Source organism: Bos grunniens, chromosome 2 (genome assembly GCF_055505025.1).
Source record: "Bos grunniens cultivar Pamir isolate PY7600 chromosome 2, Bosgru_T2T1.0, whole genome shotgun sequence".
In the NCBI taxonomy this organism is placed as follows: Eukaryota; Metazoa; Chordata; class Mammalia; order Artiodactyla; family Bovidae; genus Bos; species Bos grunniens.
Genome location: NC_141166.1, coordinates 124,985,264 through 125,010,475, shown reverse-complemented (window position 1 = coordinate 125,010,475; position 25,212 = coordinate 124,985,264). Strand labels below are relative to the sequence as shown.

Genomic DNA, 25,212 nt, shown 5'->3' with positions numbered 1-25,212 from the left:
GGTGGGCTGCCGTCTATAGGGTCGCACAGAGTCGGACATGACTGAAGCGACTTAGCAGCAGTAGCAGTTTCACTTTAAACATTTATTTATATCGTAACTCTCACAATCTTTTATTCTCTTATTTTATAAATATTAAGCTCTCCTTTACTTCTGAATTTTAAGGGTGAAATCTTAGATACACAATAGTATATGGATTCTGATTAAGGAACAGCTAAAAATGTTCAAACATTTTGGTTACCTTTTCCATGGCTAGAATAAAAAACAGTACACTACAATGTACTGCTGCTACATACCCACTATTCACTTTTCCAGCAAATAATGACTTTTTGCCTGCCGAATAACATATGCCTTTTAGTTTGTGTAGCACTGCTGCTGATGGGGGAACAGATTGTTCCAATTCCTGGTTTCTCTATGCAGTATCATGTATTTGTCATGTGGGTATCTCTTCTTCAAATGCCATTTTCTAGTGTGCTTTATAGGCAATAATTGAATGGCATTCCATTTACTAAAATTTTTCTTTAGAATTTGTTTCCCAGCTTTAGATCATTTTCCTTCCTTAGTTTTCTGTTTATTTAAATTAGTCTTTAAAGACTAATTTAAAGTAACTCATTCTTAGTTGATTCTAAAAATACACATACACACCCTCTACTAGATCTTTCATTTCTAAGTGTCTTTGTATTGTTTACAAATACTATCACACACCTGAAAAGCATCCTCCAAAGGTTTGTTTTGGAAGGTCATTGGTAATCTCTACAGATACAGCATAAACAAATGTCCATGGATAGATATCAAATCGCCTAGTTTAGATCTGAATACAAAAATGAATAAAAATGCAATGAATTTAAGAAGTGTCAACTTACAACTCAAAATAGAAAAAATAGCAGAATTTTATTTTCTATTGAAAATGTATAATGATGATGGAATTTACTTCACTGAAGAAGTAAAGGTCTAGCTTTGTGTCCAGAGATTATTCAATAGTGCATATTGTAAGTCCTTTCTAAATCCCAGCCCAGGTCCTCAGGCAGAGATAGGAAAGCATATAAGACTGGAATGATGAAAAAATGACCAGTTAATACCAGCATATATGTCCTCACCCTGACCTTATCTGTGATATCTAAATCCATATGTCTAACTGCATGTCTGAAATATCTGTGAAAAGCACTTCTTGTTCAACATGTCTAAAAACACACTTAAAATATTTATATCACTACCCCTTATGCTAGTGAATGGTACTCACACTTGTACATGCTACAAGAGAGTAATTTAGGAGCATCTCAGCATATCATTTGATTTCATTTCTCACATAGCATTTGTTATATATCCTGCTGATTTCATTTAGTGTGAGTGTGTGTGTATATATATATATATATATAAAATCTATATACATCTTGCAAAATACATATATTTTTTAAATCTAAGCTATTTTAGCTTAGACTTCTGCAATTGCCCCTTAGCTGGTGGTCAGCATCCATTACTGTATCCAACCTATGCTATCTTTCCCAACACTGAGCTGAATCGGCTTTTAAAAAAGGAATCAGATCATTTCTTCAGTTCACCTGATAAGAATACCCAAATTTTACATTTTCTCGATTTATGCACAGCTAGTTTCTCACCTGGGCTGCCCTGGTAGCTCAGTGTAAAGAATCCTTCTGCCAGTAAGAGAGACACAGGCCCAATCCCTGGGTCAGGAAGATCCCTGGAGAAGGAAATGGCAATCTACTATAGTATTCTTGCCTGGGAAATCCCATGGACAGAGGAGCCTGGCTAGCTAAAACACAGTTCAGTTCACTTCAGTTGCTCAGTCATGTCCGACTCTTTGCAACCCCATGAATCGCAGCATGCTAGGCATCCCTGTCCATCACCAACTCCCGGAGTTCACTCAAACTCATGTCCATCGAGGCAGTGATGCCATCCAGCCATCTCATCCTCTGTCCTCCCCTTCTCCTCCTGCCCCCAATCCCTCCCAGCATCAGAGTCCCTTCCAATGAGTCAACTCTTCGCATGAGGTGGCCAAAGTACTGGAGTTTCAGCTTTAGCATCATTCCTTCCAAAGAAATCCCAGGGCTGATCTCCTTCAGAATGGACTGGTTGGATCTCCTTGCAGTCCAAGGGACTCTCAAGAGTCTTCCCCAACACCACAGTTCAAAAGCATCAATTCTTCGGTGCATGGGGCTTCCCTGGTGGCTTATACAGTAAAGTGTTGGCCTGTAATGAGGGAGACCTGGGTTCAATCCCTGGGTTGGTATGGCACGCTGGACAAGGAAATGGCAACCCTCTCCAGTACTCTTACCTGGAAAATTCTGTGGACGGGGAGCCTGGTAGGCTACTGTCCATGGGGTCACAAAGAATCGGACACAACTGAGAGACTGTACTTTCACTTTCACAATATAACATAGTATAATATAATATAACAGTGGAGAAGGAAAAAGCAACCCATTCCAGTATTCTTGTCTGGAAAACTTCATGGATAAAGGATCCTGGAGGGCTACTGTCCACAGGGTTGCAAAGGAGTCAGACATGACTTAGTGATACTTTTAAGTTAGATAAAAATAAAAATACCTTCCAAATAGGGTTGCTGTGAAGATTAAATATGTTAATTCAAACAAATTGCTTGGAAATGTGTCTAGAACATACCATGTACAAATTGATGCTCAATTGTAAAGCTGCAGGGGGCATCAAAAGTGTTGTAATTCATAATGGCCAAGGCAAACAACATTACAGTTTTTCTTTAAAAATGATGTAGTCTTTGGCTATAATAAAATGTTTTATCTCATTCAACTCTTTTTCCTTATAGTAATCCAGTCTCTGAATTTGCTTGATAGCACAATCCTATTAACAAAAGGCTTTCAAGCTAATATATCAATATAAACATGCACTTCTACACAGAATAAAACAGTATAAAAATATTTTAACTGAGACAATCACAAATATAAAAATTACTTTTCATATTTCCACTTGCTCCCTGTAAAGTATAATATATTGCACACTTTCTAGGGTGCATGCCCCCCACTCTAGAGACCACTGCATTACACAGTTTTAGAAGCAAAGAACCAAGTCTTTATTGCCTTCCATTGTATTAATAGTGAGTGCAGAATCTGATACACAGAAGTAATCAATTGTATTGCAGAAAGATAGAAATAAATGAATATATATATATATATCCCAGAGAAGATAAATTCTTTTTTAAGCATCATACATAATTATCCAGAAACTAAGTCTTATTTGACCAGATAGGAACTCAGTCTTCAACTTCTAAATCCAGTTCTCTTTGAGTTATGCCAACTTAACCATATAAATATATAGATGAAAGATATACAATCTATACAAATATATGGACAATATAATTAGGATTTAATGCAGATGAATGGAAAATAATTTGTTACTGAGACTAATACACAAGTTTATAATGTATTTTACTAGAAAATTATCAGGGTTCTAAATTTTGACCCTAAGTATCTAAGTATTTTAAACAATTATCTGATAGCACTGTTAAAAATAGAAAGAAAATATTTAACCTGGAAAGTAGCTTTTCTAAATGATTCTAAGTAAAGTTAGATAAGGAAAAATGTCTGGGAAAATATAACAAAATTTCCAAGAGTATTTTACATGTGTATGTATGATATTTAATTTCTAATTTTCTAAAGTTTCAAAACTAACATAAATTAATGGCAATGTATATTTGCCTGTGTCTATTAATTAACTACCTACTTATGTGCCAATAATCTATTCATTGTTCTTGATAACAAGAAGTTAAATTTATAGAAAAATAAATCCACTAAAATCCAAATATTCAATTGTGAAATCAATGACATCTACTTATTTTTAAATATCTACAATAATTGAAAATAATAATCTACCTTTTTCCTTGGATTCTGAAATTATAAAAATATCTGTAGGGTGTTAATGCTTATAGCTATGAAATGGATCAAGTAATTATGACACAACAAAAATTACAACTCTTCTCTGCAGATTGTTTATTATATCTCATTTTAATTACTATTTTTCATCTTTTATTTGAAATCTGTTTTCCTGTCTCTCCACTTATCTTGTGACACTCTCCTTGAGGATGACTTTCATCAGGCTCAAGCAAGGAGAAGAGGTGTGATTCCACACCCTGATGACTAAGCAACTACTAGAGGAGAAAAGGAAAATCATCAGATCATGTTACCACTCTGTTTAATTCATATTTGATGAATAAACACATGAGTATATTTGCCAATTTTTAATGAGACAATTTCTAAAATAAAAATCAAATCACTTAGCTTCCTCCCTATTGGCAAAATGCAATCTTATTTTCACAGACAGTCTTCCTTTCATTGAAAATCATAGCTATCCCTTCCTCTTTTTTGTGAATCAATGTGCAAAAATAGCAATTTTTATCTTTATGAGCCAATTTATTTAATAGAAAATAAAGCAGTGTATTTTACTTTATATTTGTAGAAATCCCTGTCACACAATTTGTCCCTCTGAATTTATATTAAAGTTAATGAATTCTAATTTCATTGTTTGAAATATTTGGCACACAAAATAGATATGAGGGATTTACAGATAGTAATTTATGATTAAATGCAATTATTCTGTTCTTCAAATGCTTCTGTATAAACTGTCTTTAATAGTTTGTATTTTTAATTTATTCAAATAGTATTCACTATTGATCTGTCAAACCTATAAAATTATGTGATATAAAATTAAAATTTATAAGAGCTACAATATTTATTTGCCCAGGAATACTTACTTTTGGAAATGTATATTTAATTTCTAATTTGAGATATTTTTGTTATTAAGTATAGATTTAATCATAAACAGTTTAAAGGGTAGAATGCAGAACATGTTTTTTGCTAGTAATTTCCAAAATTGGCATTGTATACTTAACTCTAAGTTATAGTATTCTTTGTAAAATGGAAAGGCTTATAGCATTACTGTTATAAAAACATATAAATAGATACCACTTATTGTAATTGTGACTCTAACACAACTTAGGACAAAATTAGACTGAAGTACTCATAGGCTTTCATAATCTCTGTAAAGATTTATAGATTCTCTTCAATTCTTCACAAGTATCACAAAATGGCAGAAATCATGGTACCTGCCTGATTAAAAATCATATGCTTTCTATATTATAAATACATATTTACATGAAATACAACCTAGCATATTTACGTAATATATGACCTTACATATTTACACAAAATATGAGTGCTGAAGAATTGATGTTTTTGAACTGTGGTGTTGGAGAAGACTCTTGAGGGTCCCTTGGACTTCAAGGAGATCAAACCAGTCAATCCTAAAGGAAATCAGTCCTTCAGGACTGATATTCAGTGAAAGGACTGATGCTGCAGCTTAAACTCCAATACTTTGATGACCTCATGAGAACTGACTCCTTTGAAAAGACCCTGAGGCTGGGAAAGATTGAAGGCAGGAGGAGAAGGGGATAGATAACAGAGGATGAAATAGTTGGATGGCATCATCGACTCAATGAACATAGTTTGAGCAGGCTCTGGGAGTTTGTGATGGACAGAGAAGCCTGGCATGCTGCAGTCCATGGGGTCACAAAGAATGAGACATGACTGAGCAACTGAACTGAATAGAACTTATGACCTTACAAGAAATGTGATGCAGGGATTTTATTTTTAGCCATACAGTTTTTGTTTCTAGCTTCTGTTTTGTAATGAATTAGATTGACTTCCTTTATTCTCTAGAGCCAAAAGTTCCTATAGTATTTTCTCAGCATAAAGACCTTAATCCTTAAAAATATTCCTCTTCTCTTCAGATCCCAGATATTCCAGAATAGATTGTATCTACATTTAAAGATTTTATCTTGAATACACACACATACACACACACACACACACACACACACACACACAGAGTTTAGTTAGTCTTGGGTCAAACTGGTGAGGCTAGAGTAGAAAGTTCTTTACAAATCATACCAAAGGGCTGCTCAAAGGCTCCTTTCTGTTCACATATCACAAGGTGCTTTTCTCATTGCCCCTCCCATTCCCTGTTCCTCTCCTCAGCAGCACAGCCAGCAATTAAGGGAAAATAAATTTAGAAGCACCAGCATTTTACCAAAAAAATATATTAAAAGGTTTCAGATCTTTTCATTTTCTTGTACTCTCCCTGAAAATAATCTTCTGAGAAAGATGAGAGGATAGCCTACACATTATGAACTGTCTAAAGCTGAAAGTCAACCTTCAACAAATGTGTGCTGCAAAGCCCAGTGATTAGAAAATGTACAGCTTCTCTTATCTTATTTCTATAAAGGAAAAACCCAATAACATATGTTGGAATATGATGGTGCTCTCTCAGCTATAAATAACTTGCAAATAATTTATCATCTGCTTTACTTTGAGAACTTTTATTATTCTTAATAGTAAATAGAAGATTGCAAACACTAAAAATAAACAAAGCTGGGGGAAGAAATTTCAAAGTGAATTGAAAATATAAAAAAATATCCTAAGCCCTGAATTTTTCTAAAATAATATTTTTAGTAAAAAGTATCTTTTTTTCTGTCTTGGTGCACTATGTAATGTATATAGAAACACACCATTTGACACAAATTATTTAGTCTAATTAACTAGTTCTGTTCTGTTCCTATAAGAAGAAAAAGGTATATTAAATTGTCTTCATTGAACACTGCTGCTAAGTTGCTTCAGTCGTGTCCGACTCTGTGTGATCCAGAGATGGCAGCCCACCAGGCTCCTCCGTCCCTGGGATTCTCCAGGCAAGAACACTGGAGTGGGTTGCCATTTCCTTCTCCAATGCATGAAAGTGAAAAGTGAAAGTGAAGGCTCTCAGTTGTGCCGACTCTTAGCGACCCAATGGACTGTAGCCTACAAGGCACCTCAGTCCATGGGATTTTCCAGGCAAGAGTACTGGAGTGGGTTGCCATTGCCTTCTCCTCATTGAACACTAGTGATAAGCAAATGTGCAGTAATGAAAATTTTAATTAAAGGTCCAGACATTGATAATAAAAATAGGAAAACAGAGAGATGAAAGAATAAACATACTTTTTAAAAATAAAGCCATGATATTTGGGAAAAATAGTTATGGATTTATATATACATTTCCTAATTCTGAATCTCTATAACTGGTATAGCCATAAATTCTAGAATATAAAAATGAGGTATTCATTATTTCTGTGCTAAACTAAACAAAATGGAATAGACATGGACATATGTATGTTAAATCTTAGTGTTCATATCCATTTTCCATAGTGTTCACAAGACAGCTATGAATTTAAAACAACTCAGAGCACCTTGATAAGTTCTAAAAACTAAATCTTCTCATTTATAAGTCAAAATTGTAACAATACCAAGTTAAAGAGTTGCTGAAATAATTAAATGAAATATTTTAATAATGCTCAAAAACTGAAAACTTTCATTAAATGAGTTGATATCTTCTTAGGATTTGAAAATACAATTTGAAAACATGACTTAGATAAGGTTAATCAAAGACACTTAGATGATTTATCAAACTACATTAAAAAACTGACAATTACATAATTGCTATTGCAGAAACTGATTCTGCTGGTATCATAATCACATTACAAATGAAATTCTAAACAATGATAAATGGTAATCCCATATATATAAATAATAATAATACCAAAGTTTATAAATAAAATATATAATAGAATTTGAATCTCAGAAGTCATTGAGGTATATCATCTGACGATAAGGATGTAATTAGGATATATGATTTTACTTTCCTGGTGGCTCAGACGGAAAAAGCATCTGCCTACCATGCGGGAGACCCAGATTCAATCCCTGGGTTGGGAAGATCCCCTGGAGAAGGAAATGACAACCCACTCCAGTACTCTTGCCTTGAAAATCTCATGGACAGGGAAGCCTGGTGGGCTACAGTCCATGGGGTTGCAAAAAGTCGGACACGACTGAGCAACTTCACTTTCACTTTCTTTCCAGGCTATCAGTGTTAAATCTTTGATATACTTCTCATAAAAGTGCATAGTAACACCCTGTATTTCATGTAACTATTTACCTTTACATCTTTTTTATTTTGTAAATTACCTCATGTTTATACGTTTCTAGCTCAACCACTTGCTTTGCTACTCAAAACAATAATTTTAAAAAAGCATGAAATGCATTACTACCCTTAATTTCTACATGAAATAATACATTGAAAGCATAGTTGAAAAGGAAATTGACCAAGTTAACTAAATTGTCTCATGAGGCAGAACCTAAAACTAGACATTTTTTCTGCTTACAACATAGAGTCTTACATTTTCATCCCTTCTGTAGATGTACTCTACTAAATTTTAAGATTATATCCTTTAGTTATTTTGTACCTAAACTTTTTTACTAATGTCATTTTTGTTTACAATGAAACAAATGCATTTTTACTAGCTTTCCAAAGGATGACTTGAAGGCAGGGGTAGGATGAAGAGGCATGTTGGGCAGAGAAACTAATAAAGGACAGAGGAGAACAGGGCCTTGTCTCTCATACTAAGTATGAATGTGTGACATCCAAGCATCCTTCTGGAACAAGACCATTGATACCAAACGAGATGTGGTTTATTCTAGGATGGTGAAAGTCATCTGTGGCCCTTAGGAAAGCTAGATTCCTGGACCTCACCATTGATACTAGTAGTTTTGAAGAAATTGATTTAGTAGTTATGAAGTGAAGTCCAGGATGTTATTTTCCAAATCTTCAGGTGATAATTATGATCACCTAGTTTGGTATCTGTATACTACAAGTCTTCAGTTTTCCTGCAAAGGATAAAATAGGCAATTCACTCATAGGCCATATATATAAATGCTGAATTTTATAATCAATTATCTGGCCTATCTTTTATTGGACTCCCTAAAGCACCTATACTGTCTTTTATTTGGCATCTATCATGTTCTGTCTGAAAAGCAGAAGTCCACGTATTGGCTTTGGAAAGGAGGAAAAACATGTCTTCTTTAAGTAACAATAATGGTAAAAATGAGAACTTTGATTATGTGGCAGTCACTGAAGCAGAGAATTCCCTTATATTATTTTACCCTTAAAACAGTCTTGTTCACATGTACCCATTTTAAAGCATTTCATCAGAAATTATATATGATTTATGCAATATGGTTAAAATAGTGAAGTCGCTTAGTCATGTCCAACTTTTTGCAACCCCATGGACTGTAGACTGCCAGGCTCCTCTGTTCATGGGATTTTCCAGTCCAGTGGGTTGCCATTTCCTTCTCCAGAGGATCTTCCCAACCCAGGGATTGAACCCAGGTCTCCTGCATTGCAGGCAGACTCTTTCCCATCTTAGCCACCAGGGAGACCCATGGTTAAAATAACACTTGCTATACAACAGGAGCTAGATGAATTACAACTTTTGTTATTTTTAGATATAGATTTAGTTATAGAAACAGAGGTTAAATAACTGGCCCAGGTTACACACCCAGAATTTAAACAAAGGTCTCACTATTTCGTGGGGTTATCCCAGGCAGACCTGAATAACAATTAAACATTCCATAATAATTATTTTTTTTTAAAAAAGGAAGGAGAATGATCAGAAGCAGAGGAGAGAGTGAAACACTGTCAAAATGCTCTAGATGTAATGTTTCACATCCTCAGAAAAAAAAAAAATACAAACCTGCAGTTCTACAGTTGTCCTAATTCTAGTCAGGTTTCTCAGCTAAAAATAACCAAAATTAACTCATTAAATGAAGCATAAGATACATTTATTGGAAGACTATTAGGTAGCTGACAGATTCAAAGGTGACCCTGTTAGAGGAGGCTTGTTGAGGAACCAAAACTGGCAATGTTTGGGCAAAATTCTGCCACTAAAATAACTTGGAACACTGCAGCTGGAACACTTCAGCCCCAGGAACTTTTCACAGACAAGGCTTGGCTGGTATGTAGCCACTGGAAACACACTCTGGCTCCCTTCTCCTCTTCATCTACTGCAGCTGCCCCGAGTGATCTTCCCTGGACCCTGTGCCTCTGCATCATCCTGCCTCTGAACAGCCCTTCTTCCATGATGCAGCTAAACTCAAACTGCCAAAAGATGGGGAGAAAGAATAACTACATTCCTTTTATCACTGCAACTTATTGTTGATCCTATATCACTGTTGTTGAAAAATAGCAAAGCAGAACATTAAACACATCTGTAGATAACATTCTCATAAGAACCAACAGATCCTAAAGGAAAGTGGGTGTCAAGCCAGGGTGGAGAATGAAGAAACAATCCAGCCAAATTCCTGTCACTCTAAATGTTTCTCTGTTTAGCAGGATAACCATATAGATTATCATCCAAGTCAGAATAATTCTAAGAATTAAAGGCAGTGCCATACCAGGACAACAATCTGAACTGGGATAATCCCAGGCAAATCTGAATGTACCATCATCTAATTGTTTAAACTGATATACATTCATCTATTAGCTTATATTCTTCTTTATTGCCTAAGAAGAACGAATGATCTTTCTTTCCCTTCTTTCCTTACTTTTTCCTTTCTTTCTTTCTTTCTCCCTCCTTTCTATTTCTTTCTCCTTCCTTTCTCTCTGTTTCTCTGTCTCTCTCTCCTTCTCTCTTTGTGTCTGCGTATGCGTGTATTCAGTGGTGTCAACTCGCGACCCCATGGGCTGTAGCCCACCAGTCAGGCTCCTCTGTCCATGGAATTTTCCAGGCAAGTATACTAGAGCAGGTTGCCATTTCCTTCTCCAGAGGATCTTCCCAACCCAGGGATCAAACCTGTGTCTTTTGCATCTCTTGCATTGGCAAGTGGATTCTTTACCACTGCACCACCTGAGAAGCCATCTCTCTCTACTTACTCTTAATTCCTAGGACTGTGGCCATTCAGTGCAATGTGGGCCATTAAGTTGCTTCAGATTTCTCAAAATCTTTCCAGCATTATTTTCAGATCTCTGATATTATATCTGGTGGCTGAGGTGGGGGGAAGGGGAGTTCTCAATTGCTTTTCAAGTAAATCATCATTTTGCTGTCTGGATCTGGCCAGAATTGCTAGTAGAATTCTATGTGCTGCCTGAGAAAAAAACATGCAGACAGCCTGAAACTGGAAAAACAATACGCTCTCTGTTCATCTAGAATACAATCAGAGTGTAGCAAGAGAGGAATTAGAGAGAAAGAGAGAAGGAAGGAGGCAGGGGATCAGTTAGAGGGGTAAAGAAAGAGAGAGAAAGCAGGTGTGTGCTTGATTTTACTGTGTGTGAACATGTCCATTTTGCCTGTGTCCAAGAATAGATATTGTACTTATTTTATGCAAGGTACTGAGAGAAAAGAGAAGAATTTCTCACAAGACCTATAGGATCTATAGCTGACATAATTGTATTGGCACTTTATGAATAAGTCAAAATAGTTGGCATGTTTAATGCCTATAAGGTGAATAATTACTCATAGTATAGCATATGTAAACTGAATTATTGATACAGTATTTTAATTAAAATAATTTAACATTATGATTAATAATCTCTGTAGGTTTTTTTCCTTACATCATCAAATCATGCTTACAGCTATGTTAGGCACTGTACAAAGAGGATCAATTTGTTTTGATTCATTATTATCATTACTATGACTATTATTTAGGTCACAAACACTTTCTGTGGAATAATAGGCTAATAGATTGTCTTAAATGTGGCTGTCCAGGACAGCAATATGTAACATGCAACATCTGAAATTTTATTGATATTATTCCACCAAAAAAAAAACAAAAACAAAACCTTGGGAGCTTTTGAGTAGCAGCACATATCATAGTATCAACTCCTTTAAATCTTGATCCATAAAAAATGCATCTTTCATGTTGTATCAATAATTTCACAATGATTAGTAACACAAGCAGAACAGTTTGTCTTATTTCATGCACTGTGTACATTTTCCCTAGGAAACCTAATTCCAATTTCTATGGAGAAAAACCCATTAAATTTTAGTAAAACTGGGAAACTTGAGTCTCAGATATTTTTTAGCTATTCTCTAATATCATGTGTCAATCATGAAATTAATGGTTAGATTTCACAATTTGACATGTTTTTTTATTTTGTGCTATAGCTATTTTTGTTTTAACAAGTAATGGTCTTCATAGTCCACTTTCCTTTTGCTTAATAATGCAGTCCCTGAAAATGTCAATCAAATTTAATTACAAATTAACTATAACAACTAACTGTAAGATAACTATGACATAAATGGGATATTAAGAATCATAAATCTAGTAGGTTGGAGGTACTTAGAAGAAACCAAAAATATCAAATTCAAGAATGAAAACTGATACTTTCACAGCCAAGAATGATGATATAATAGGCTATAGTTAGACATCAAGGCTATGCTAGCTCCATATTACTACATGTATCTCATGTGACTGAAGTAAAGAATGGCCAAGAATAATTATTTGAGGAAGTACACAAGTAAACTATATAGCAAATACATCATACCTGTTTTGCATTTCCGTACTGACTTGTCGGTAAAATTTTAAAGTGAGTTTTGGTTAATAAACTGTGATAACCCTATAGCTGACAAATTTATTAATGTATGATTATTTACTATATGAGCAAGAGGAAATGTTATGTCGCCCCCTAGTGTAAATATTAACTCTGTAACACCAGAACTGCAGTGATCCAAGACATTGCAAAGGAATCACAGCTACTGAAATTATTGAAGAGAGTTAAAAGAAATTCCAAGATTTGCTAAAGAACCAGCATCCTAGAAGTACAAAATATAAGTTTCATGTACTTTATGAGCCAAATGAATCTTTTATATCTAAGGTGTTCATAAGATTTTCATTTCTTTATCTACTGGAATATTTAGAGCCCAATCCATTTTTAAGGGAGATTTTATGACTCTTGGGGTGAAGATAAATATGTACGAAGTGTCATGGATAAACAGGAAAAAAACAGAAATCTTGATACTATTCAATACTAAAACTGTCCAAATTATGTAAGAGGGGCTTCCCTATGATAGCTCAGTTGACAAAGAATCCCCCTGCAATGCAGGAGACCCCAGTTCAATTCCTAGGTCTGAAAGATCCCCTGGAGAAGGGATACACTACCCACTCCAGTATTCTTGGGCTTCCCTTGTGGCTCAGCTGGTAAAGAAACTACCTGCAATGTGGGAGACCTGGGTTCTATCTCTGGGTTGGGAAGAACCCCTGGAGAAGGGAAAGGCTACCCACTCCAGTATTCTGGGCTTAGAGAAGTCCTTGGGGTCACAAAGAGTTGGACACAATTGAGTGATTTTCACTTCATTTCACTTCATGCATACTGAATTGAATAGATGAGATTCTAGATATGAATGTTCCAGCATGAAATATTGTCAACAGCTACCCTCATTTATTGGGAGTTTATTAGTGTCAAACCTTGAGTGAATTACTGTACTTGCTTCATCTCATTTGATATGTAAATCTGTTTCCTAGGTAGGCATTGATATTAATATCATCTCTATTTAAGGATAATATAACTGATAGAGAGGTGAACTTTACCAAGATTATAAAGCTAGTGACAGGTGTGGAAGATTTATCTTTCGTGATCAGTTACCTCTTTCTTTATTATTATTAACATAACACTTATTTTCTTGAGCTTCTCAAAGTGCCTGGCTTAATTAATAATGTTTCCATTCTTTCCTGTACTTCAGTGGTCCTATAACACAACTTCAGCCAAAGAGATATAAGCAAACACTGTTGAGCAGGACTTCTTTAAAAAAAAAAAGAATATTCAACTTTTCATCTGTCCTCTTTACTCATTTTTTCTAACTTAGAATGAAGACGGCTGGAGCACTAAACACCTTACAAATGAAGGGAAAAATACAAATAAAATCAGAGTCTTTAGTTTTTACATTCTTGAGCCACTTTATATCAAAATATACATAGTTTCATATTTTAAGTGTATTAAAATTATATTTAAGTGTGTTAAAAATTTATATGTATTAAAAATACTATATAGGTACAGAGTTGATGTTTGGGATTCTGCTAAAAGTCTTACTCTCTATTAATTGATACAGGGGTCTATTTACGATCTGAGCTTAAGTCCATCTGGTTATAAAGTATGCTTTCAACCACCATATTTCCCCTGATATGCTTGGAGGCCACTAGATCATGTCACTTGAGACGCTTTCATTAAACAAGGAGAGAATTCCATATTATATCCCATCTTCCTGTCTTTGACCACTTGTAAGTAAAATCAGGTTTAAATCTCTCATCATTAAATCCCTTCTTTCTCTGTCATTGGTCTCACTTCTTCCTCTATTACTTATTGTCCAAATCTCTTGCTTTTCCATAATTCAATGAGTTTGGCAACTTTTGAAATTCCCTCCAAACAAAATTTGCTTGTTTCACATCAAATTCTTTAGGTGTTTCTTATCTGAAAGACAAAAACAAGGCAATTTGGCTGGGGTAACCTTGAATCACTGTTAATACACTGACCTTCCCCATGCCCCTACTCCCAGGGGCTGAATACGGAAGGAAATTTGTGCACTAGAACTAACAATGCCCCTCTGACATGATAATTCAACAAGGGTCAGGAGAAAGATCTGAGGCTCAGAATAGGGCTGTGTATAATTCAGACAGTAAAGAATCTGCCTGTAATGTGGGAGAAAGCCAGGATGCGATCCCTGGGTTGGGAAGATCTCCTGGAAGGAGGGCATGGCAATCCACTCCAGTATTCTTGCCTAGAGAAATCTCCATGGACAGAGGAGCCCAGCAGGCTACAGTCCATGAGGGTGCGCAAAGAGTCAGATACTTCTGAGTGACTAAGCATGCACATGCTGCTGCTGCTGCTAAGTCGCTTCAGTCGTGTCCGACTCTGTGCGACCCCATAGAAGGCAGCCCACCAGGCTCCCCCATCCCTGGGATTCTCCAGGCAAGAACACTGGAGTGGGTTGCCATTTCCTTCTCCAATGCATGAAAGTGAAAAGTGAAAGTGAAGTTGCTTAGTCGTGTCCGACTCCTAGCGACCCCATGGACTGCACATAATTCAGTCTTAAAGGAGGCATCCCAGCTGCCCAAGAACTCTTGAGTACCTCCCACAGGATTTCTCCTCTGTCCTGGTTCACCATTCCACTGCTAATCACTACCCACCCTGGGATTATCAGAACCAATTTTAAACTACCCTGTATTTCTAATAATATCAGTTGCCACAAGAACCCCAGAATTCCCAAATTTTTCTTCATTTCCTGGATTTCAACCTCCATTGGATTATGTTACATCCTCTTTTATGACAAAATTCTCTATATCACTACATGTCTTAAAACACTCGGATTGTGTCTTGAATTCAGAAGGGTACCTTATCAATGAAATCTCTATAGCTTCAGAGTTTTCACTGAAGTTTCACTTCACCATTTTGCTCCTGCTGAAGTTTGTCTCTCTTGAAAATCCTTTCTTCTGTATCTCTCTCAAGAGACAGGGGACTGTTTATCTCCCAGAGTCCTCCTAAGGAAGTGCCAGCACAGGACAGTATCGTCCACACTCCAGCTTGGTAATCTTCAATCATTCTCCTCCCTTCCCTCATCCCTAAAACTCCCCAGCTCTGGAATTCATTTCCGTGAAATGCTCCTCTGATGGTCTTGCCTTGCAACCATCCATGTCATATTTGAGAAAGGAAAGAGAAGCCCCTGGGAACTGTCAGGCACACTTGTCTAGTCCCAAAAGTAAGGTGTGGTTCTGTGATCAAACATACACAGGCTCACAATCCACTAATACCAGACAAGGTCCCTGATGCATACAAAGTTAAGTAGGAAAAAACAAGACCACTTTGCAATCGTGTTTGGGGACAGACAAAAACAAACACGCTGTTTTTGTTATGAAACATCCCCATCTGTCAGCCAAAACAAGCAAAAGCTGCTTCCTTACCCTAACTCTGTTCCTCTTGCCTCTTAGAGAAAAAGCATTAAGACAACCAATCACAGAACTGGTCCTTCATTTTCACAGAACAATCCAGAATAAAACAGTATTTTAATAAACTTCAGAAAAGCATCTTACACTATCCCCAAACCTATAAAATTCACCCTTATTCCCTCATCATGAGATGTCTCAAGGTTCCCCTTGGAGTGCAGTTCATCTTGTTCCAACAAGGACCAGTATGTCCCGCTTGGGTATGTTCAACTAGTGTGGTGTTACTGGTAGTTTCTAGCTGGTAGTATATTTTTCATGAAGACACGGGGTCTCAAAGAGCTGGACATGCCTGAGCAACTTTTACTTTCACTTTTCGAGAAGGCAGCGATATGGACTGAGGGATACAAAGCAATCCAGGAAAATATTTAAAATAAGGTTATTAAATGTTCCTCTGGAAAATAACAAAAACTTTCCACCTTAAGGTCTATCCATTTCAAGCCCCAAAAGTTTAACAATGTCAATTTCACCTATTTCCAATTAAATCCAATTGAAATTGGATATGATTTATATTTGAAATATTGAGTTGTCTTATTGTAAGAGACAACATAAAAGATATAATAACTGATCCTCAGTGTACCATTTCGGGTTCTCCAGACAAACAGAACCAACAGGAAAGATGGAGAGAGAACTATTACAGGGGTGTGGGGGGCTGGTGAGGAAAAATTACATGGAGACAAAGGAGAGGAGGCAGAGGGAGGAAAAGAGAGAGAATTTTATTTTAAGTAATTGGGGATTGATTCTGGTTGTGGGTTTGTTGAGCTTGTGTAGGACAGGTCAGTAGGCTAGAAATGCAAGGCAGGCTTTGATTCTACAGTCTTGAGGCAGAACATCTTCTTCACCAGGAAACCTCAGTTTTTTCTCTTATAGTCTTTCAACGCATAATGTCCATCCACATTATAGATGGTAATCTCCTTTATTTGATATCAACTAAATATAGACTTCATTAACTATATCTATAAAATACCTTCAGAGCAACAAGATTAGCCTTTGATTAAATAACTGGCTACTACTCAGGGCTTCCCTGGTGGCTCAGATGGTAAAGAATCTGCCTGCAATGCAGGAGACCTGGGTTCAATCTCTGGTTTGGGAAGATATCCTGGAGAAGGAAATGGCAATCCACTCCAGTATTACTGCCTGGAGAATCCCATGGACAGAGGAGCTGGTGGGCTACAGTCTATGGGCTCACAAAGGGTCGGACAAACCTGAGGAATTAATTCTTTCACTTCATTCACTCTGGTTGATACCTAAAACCAGTTATCACAGTCAGCATAGCTCATTTTTCTAAAGCTATGTAAGTAAAGAGTGTTTTCTTATTATTTGAAAATAGCACTGTCATCATAAACATTTAATACATTAAATGTACTTACACTTAGGAAAGTATATAACTTTCTTCTAATGGTGCCAAACCATTATGAAGGAGTCCAGAGTACTACATCAGGTAATGGATTCTGCTATTTTGACAACTAGGATTGAGTTTTAATTATTTATTATCCCACTTTATCTTATACTGTGCTAGGAAGTGTAGTGTAACACATTTATAAAATTAATGAAACTTTGCCAGTTGAAAACACGATCACAATATTGTATACATGCTAAGAATTTTCTCAGAAGCAAAGGATAATTTAGATGAGATAAAACAGATCAAATGGTTTCAGACTAAGATTTTTAGAGAACAGAATTAATAAAATTATTAACATTGTGGTCTTAGCCACCAGGGAATCCCCAAGAATACTCAAGGGGTAGATCCAAGTCTCCCGCATTGTAGGCAGATTATTTACTGTCTGAGCCACCAGGGAAGCCCAATATTGTAATTAGCAGTATAAAAAAGTGACAGATTGCTATGAATTGTGGCTTCAGCATACTACAGGTTAAAAAGACTATTTTTTCTTTCTTTCTGGAAGGATTACTCAAACTCTTTATATACAACAACTGCCTTCAATTTATCTCAGGTAAATAAGATCACTGGAGAAAATTATTTCAACCCTGTATTATGATTACATTTATTTAAAAGTATGATTTCCCCTATATATACCTTCAAAAACTATTTTCTAAGTATACTATATGAGTTAAACATGTTTATCAAAAGTATAAGTTAAAGAATAAAATTACATTCAAAATTAATTTTTTAAAAGACTAAAAACAACACAAATTACCAAAAACACCAGTGGTCTAAGTGAAAGTTTGTCTAGATATACGATCTGGAAAATACTGTAAAGCAGTCCAGCCAATATATAGTAAACAGTACAGAAAGATGAGTATGTGGAAAACTTTTCAGAAGACTCCTGTCTACCTAAAAGTTGGTACAATGAAGGGTAGAATGACGAAAATGTTTCTGACTACCTTTATGTAAAATCTGGTTCTCAGACTAAACAAGGGATGGAAAATTCAAGTGCCTTCATTGATCAGGACTGTATAATTAGATAAACTTATATAACAGTAAAAACAAAAATAGTATCAACAGTAGCAAACTGTGAAGTGTATTCCTCTTTGAATGGTATTTAAGCTCAAATATTTTAAAACACAGCGCATACTCAACAAACTACTTCTGCCACCTGAATTTAGTCCTGCTTACAACTATCTGAAACCTCTGGATTAGTGGTCTCCAAAACTCTTGCTGTATTTTCAGCAAAAAAGTAGTAACAGTCATCAATAAACTAGAAAATACCGGTGCATAACAGAGAAGTTACGTCATAAGATAACGTGTCACTATTTGAATTTCAACTATCAAAAATAACTTACACAATATTTGATAAACCAAAAAGGATATGTTGGAATCATGGCTATTACTTGACAACATCTGTCTTAAAATACTGCTTACATTTTTGAATAGGTTATAATATCAATATTTCAATCTTATGTTCCTCACTCCAATAATGTGTTCTGGAAATGCACATGCTGTAAAGCTCTACTGGAATACAAAACAAGTATGACAAAGAATATATGACACCTTAAGTTCAGAAAAGTGAGACACAAGATGGTCTTTGACTCTGAATGCATAATAGTGGAAAAGAAACTTGGAACAAATATAGAACTGATTATACGACTAAGTCTATAGCGTGGGGAAGTTTAGCCACATATTATTCACCCTAATCCACCTTCATTCTTGACCATTCTTGAGAATATTAATCTAACAATGATAACATCTCAGTAGCACAAATTTAACAACTGTTTCTTTAGTCTTAGGCACAATCCTAAATGTGCCACATAAATGGGTTTTAGTGATGGAGGAACCTTTTAAATTATAAACCGTAGGAGATACAGAAATGTATAAGGGAATGACATAATATTATTATAATGGTAATGAGAACAAGTTTATAGAGTATATTTCAAAGACCTATCTAATTGTAGTGAGTTCCTGTATACACAAAGGAAAAATCCAAGAAATTTTTCATACTTTAAAAATGAATATATATAAAAATATCTTAAGTGATAAGAAATATATAAACTTGTCAAAATTTGTGAATATTTTTTTCAACACATTCAAAATGAACAGGCACATACATGAATACATCTTAACACAATATTTAGTGCATAATGCTTAGCACAGATCCTGTAGTGCCTAGACTAGTGCTTTGCAATTAAAGCATCTCAGTAAATCTGAATGAACTAAATAACAATATGTTTAGAAATGATTAATACGTCAATACATCTTAACAAACCTGGTACTAAATATTTTGGAAATGGAGGACAGCCTTCAGAAGCAAGGTTTAGGCAAGACAAAAATTATCCATGTTCACATACTGGAAGACAAGAAATAAAATAAATTTGAATTCAAACTATTCTGTGAGTCTGGTACTATTTATTTACACCTAAAGACAAGTGGAAAAGTAGAATGTCCTCAAACAATAGATGACACCTACACCTCTTTATCAGTATGGAGATTATGGTACCAATTGCTATAGATTCTCTAATTTAGCATAAAAATTATGAAGAAAATTTGTCTAGAGTCAGGAAATCTGCATTTTAATAGTGACTCACTTTTTGACCTCAAATCAGCACTTCTTTTTTCTGAATTTCATAGTCTTTACACAGACATAAAACTCTTGTGAAATAAAAAAATGCTGGCAAACTGACAATGCAACAAACAAATCAGTAATGATTTCCAAAGTTCCACAAACTCCAAATTCCATAATAAAAGTGATTACATATATATGTAAATTCTTTTTTTAATATTTTTTTAATATTTTGCATTACAATTTTTAAATAATTAGGGCAAAAACTTCTGTGGATGAATTGCAAAATATAAATATAAAAGAATGTCTTTATCCAATAAACAAATGCATACACAATGGTGGTTTGAGATAATCTAAGTAAAAACAATGAGAATACATGGATGGTAAACTTTATTCACTGCTATTAAACCACATAACTTATTTAGACATATTCTGGAGCATTAATAAAATATTAGCTAATTTTTTATTCCATGGAATTAAAGCTATATCACAGATATGATACTGTTTACAACAGAAATCATCACAGGTAGAGTGACCTTTGTCTTTGGAGGTAAGACCGTGCAAAACTGAGATTTGTGTATTTTCAGTTAAAATTGTGAAGAGAAGTATATTTAAAGGCTCAGGAACAGGGTCAAGGTTAACAATAGGCTTAGTCATTAAGTATCCTTAAAAATTTATTGTGTGAGGGACATAATATGACCGTTGGAAAGGTCTGCACATTTTTAGAATCTCCTCAGTATGAATATGAATTCTAGATTTAGGACTAAAGCAATTAATTAATGTCATTAAACATTGAGTTTTATTCTATAACTTTATAGATAACTTCTAATTCATGAAAGAACACTGTATCAACAATTATAGCCTATCTTAAATCAGTTCAATAATTTTAAAGGCTATAAAATGTTTTAAAAATATGAATTTAAAAAATATTTGGAATATCCATTTGCTTTCCAGTGGCTGAAAATAATTGGAATTTCTTTGAAAAAAAAAAATCCCTAAATGGATTTTACATTTTAAGTAAAATGCTTTTTCCTGAAATAGGAAAAAAAAAATGAGATATTATTAAAATTCTTTAAACTTAACAAATTTCAAAATACAAAAATGTGATGATGTTTTTAAAGGCAAAGTTCACAATATGTTAAAATCAAATAGGCAAGAAAGTAAAAAAGATCTCATCACTTCACTCTATGACATGACAATATAAACCCTTACATGAAAATTGTGGAACATATATATTTGTAAGATAATATTTGTGTTTCTTATTAAGGTTGTTATTTCTGATAAGTCTCAGGTTCAGTTTTCTGTTTTTAGCTTGCAGTAAGTTTTAGTTTATAATAAGCTCTCATAGCATCCTACTTGCTGTAAAGAATATAGTTTTTGGTAAGTATAGAAAAGTATTTCCTTAAAAAATTCATTTACGGATATATTTAGAATCTCTTCTATTATAAAAACAGGTATGAGTCTCATTCTCTTCAGTAACAAATCATCAAAAGACACAGAAAGTAAACATATGACATATATTACTTTTTAAATTAATATTTTCAATTATGGAGGAACCACATATGACAATCCACATGATTTCAGTCAGTATAAATATCTTGCACAGGAAACACAAACTTGGGCAGTTTGTAAGCACAATGTTGAAGGATTAGCTATGAAGTTCATATAATTTTTTTTTTTACTATAAATAAGAAAAATGTGATAGACCTATTTCTAAGCCTTTTTAACCGAATTTGTTGCTTCTGACATTTGCATATATTTAGATTTATTCATCTAATTTAGATAGCTTCATTTAAACATCTATCTTAATTTGAAGATAAAATAGGCAGGTCTACACTTTAACCTATCTTTCGTCAACATGAGTGATAAAGAACTAATCAACTTCAAACATACAACAAATATCAGCCTTATCAAGTTCAATCATTGTTGGAAGCCCAAAGTTGACTTAAGAATCAAGAGTATGGAATTTTAACAAGTTGAGTTTTGGCAAATAATTTTTTTTCCCCTATGAACTTTATTTCATGGTTTTATTACCTACACCATTATTATAATTATGGAGATGAGATCTTGTTCAATAAGTCTGTCTTTTCTCATAAGTGAGACATGACTTAAAAAACAAACCAGTGCATACTTTCTTCAAAACAGTGTTTCCCCCTTAAAAAAATTACCTTTACATATTGTTGAGTTCTCTGAGTCTAGCCAGAATATTTTCCATCATTCCCTCAGCCTGTGCCTATTGCTCTGAATGGTACTCTACTGGAAGACCACAGGAGAGTATTTTCTTTGATCAACAACAGTAAACAATCTTATCCAGACAAGAATAAAAGCAATAAACTAAGTCTGTTTCTTTATGTCTTAAATGAGCTGAGAGGAAGGTGTCCAAGAGATTTCAAGGGAGAAAAGAAAATAAATAAATCACATCAATGTCAGAATTCACTTAAAACTTCAGAAGAGAACTTTTCATTCTTGGAAAACACATGCACAGCACATTTTTTTAAAAATTATGTAGAATATTTTAAGATTATATAAAGAAATGCAAGTTAAGAATACTCTACTTTTGGACTAATTGAGTCTGTCCTTACACTTCTCTACTTATTCAGGGCTAAGCAATCATCACTTTGTATAGTGGGGGTGGGGGGTGTTGCTTGCTAAAGGAACCAGACTTTAGTGATGCATATATTTGCATACCATCATCTCACTCTGGCTCTACTCTGCCTTACTAAGCCTAATAAGTCTTCCCTCCTAATAAGCCTTCCCTGTACTTCCTTTTTTTTTTCTTTATTGAAGTGTATACTTCTCAGGAGATACGAGGTCTTGCGAATCAGTTCTGCAAGGAGGTTTTGTAGCTAAGAGGGAATGGGAAAGGAAAAAGTAAGAGCTGTGGCCCTGTACTATCTTAATGCTCAGCACATTTCTCACCAATCAGGAGTCCTTTTCATACTAGAATGCTGAAAAACAGCAGCTCTGTGGTCCAGTGAGAACCTTCCAGGACTGCACGGGCTCTGTCTGGCACGTTTTTCCTTTTTGGCTCTGATTGTGTCAGAATGCTCACCGCACACACTCATCTACAACCTCTTTTGAGTCAATAGCTTAAAGTTGATGGCCTGGGGTTCTGTAGTCACTCTGTTAAGCTCTGAACTGACAACTTCTCACTAGAGAAGTTTGCTGCCAGTCCTTCCAGAGACAGCCTGAACACAAACTCCTGAGACCATCACTCAATCCCGCCACTTGCCCCGGGCCACCGGTCACATGGCTCTCTGCCTCCATAAAGACATCCACATCCTTATTCACCTTCAGCTTCCTAAGCCGACAGAGGTTATAGGGTCACTTGGGGTTAGGGTTATTTCCGTTTCTTTCTTAAAAAGAGGTCCTGTTAACACAATTTGCATCAAATAAGGAGAAACTGTGGTAATTTTCACCGGTGCAAATGAGGTGGAGAGTCCGGAGCGTTGGGGGAATTGTCAACCGAAGCCTTGGATCACAGCTGCCCTGAGTCCTGCCTTTTTCTACACCAAATTCTCACCCCACGCCCACAAGATAAAGAAACGAATATACTGTAAACCCGACTGAACAGCGACACCTCAAAGCCTCACAGTAACCTCAATCCTCTAAATGCCCTCTTAAACAGGAGAGAGAGGAGAGAAGCGATTACCAGAGTTTTGTTCCCGTTCTTGCTGAGAGGGCCCCGGAAAACTCCCTTGATGTTGCGAAAGTGTCCGTTGCTGAGATGCGTGGAGCTGATGACAATGTAGTAACACTCCATGGGGCAGCCGCCGCCTCCTCCGCCGCAGTCGCCGCTTCCATGCACCCCGCGCCCGCCGCCGCAGCGCGCCGGGGCTGAGGAGGGTGGGTGAGGGACCCGCCGGGAGGGCGAACCGCCGCCTCTCTCGCACGCCCTCCGGAGACAGGCTCACTATGTGCTTCTGCCCTGCGCGCCGAGGCTCCTCCGCCTCTGCATGCTCGCTGCGCTCTCCCTAGCAGGCTCTGTTGCTCTCGTAATTTCGCCTAAGGGCGATGCACCCAGCGGGAGGATCCCGGGCAGGGAGGGGCCGGACAGGCGGAGAGGAGCCCAGCCCGAGTCAGTGCCGGCCGCGCGGCCAAGCGAAGCCGGGCAGCGGGAGCCGCCCGAGCGGCAGCGGCGGCGGCGACAGCAGCATCCCCCGCTCTCGGCGCCCGCACTCGGAGTTGCTGCTTCTGGCAGGCATGAGTGTTATTATATTGAGCGGCGTTGCCGGTCCATTGCACTGAGCCAATGGCAGGGAGCCACTGGGCTGATACTGAGAGCTGTCAGAGGAGTACATCTGTCACCCGCGGCCTCCCCCCCCCCCGCCCGCACTCCCCCGCCGCCGCCGCCGGGACCCACGGCCGCGCCGGGCCGGGCGCGAGTGGGAGCGCGCGACGAGCGGGCCGCCCCCCGCGCGGCGCCGCGGCGGCAGAGGGCCAGGGACGCGACGGGCACGGCGGGCGGGCGGCAGAGCGGCCCGCGACCGAGAAGTGGGAGACTCCTTTAAGGTGGGGGCGGAGGGGAGAATGTGGAAACACGGAGATTTCTTGCCTAGCAGTCGGGGAAGGGGGGGAGGAGACGATAAGGGGGATAAATAATAATTCAGAATGAAAAGCTAACCGCTTCCAACTGCCGCGTTTCCAGGCAGGTGCCAGCAGCTGCTTCTCTCTTGAGATAGTTGCTACCCATTTGGGTTTGGCTTATTTGATTTTATTTGGTTTTTAATGTGGTTTTTAGGATGGAGGCTGAATCCTTTTGAGAGTCTTAAGAGAAAGAAAATGTCCCTCCATCCACCACCACCACCCTTTTGTAGAGATCATAGGGATTTGTGTTGATAGTTTTGGGGGGTGGGGAGGGATGTTATGGGGATACAAGTGAAATGGATAAAAGGAAAAAGATTCTTGGCTTCTGTGCTCCTCGACCCGGAGTTCCCCTCACCCACGTCCCCTGAGAACCTGGGTTCTTCCTAAATTGCCAAAGCAGAACGGAAAGCGATGCTTTGCCGCAAAGAAGCTGCTGCTACGAGCTTGCTTTGCATTTCTGTACAATTCTTTTCCCGCTACAGAGAGTGGTAGCAAACAAAAGCCTTTGCCCTAGAAGCGACCTAAAAGGAAAATCTCTCTCAAAGGAACTAATGGGTTCGTTAGGCAAGTAGGGACGGGTTCTACCGCGTTCCCTGAAGAGAAACCACCGCGCAGGTTTTTAAGGGGCCAAGGTAGTCGCCGGTCTGAATGTGCCCTTCTACCCTGCCTCTCACCTAGTCGATTCTCTCTTTATGTAAGTTTAACTCCTCGTAGGTGGTAGGGTGAGCGCATCCCATCAGGTATATATACGACTCATTAGTCCGCACTTAAAAAGATCGATAATAGTGGGAGGCTGGGAGATGGTGCCTTCAATGGATTTACTGAAGGCTTTATTTTCC

At 36.9% G+C, this 25,212-nt stretch overlaps 1 protein-coding gene across 1 annotated transcript in view; it reads right to left on the bottom strand.

Moving 5' to 3' along the window:
• ZNF804A (zinc finger protein 804A) overlaps positions 1 to 24,010 on the bottom strand; it is a 352,626-nt gene extending 328,616 nt beyond the window's left edge. Inside the window, exon 1 of the mRNA XM_086371268.1 lies at positions 23,439 to 24,010. Coding sequence (XP_086227394.1) covers positions 23,439 to 23,549 — 111 coding nt within the window. The 5' untranslated portion in view covers positions 23,550 to 24,010. The remainder of the gene's footprint in view (positions 1 to 23,438) is intronic.
• Between the last annotated feature and the right edge of the window lie 1,202 nt (positions 24,011 to 25,212).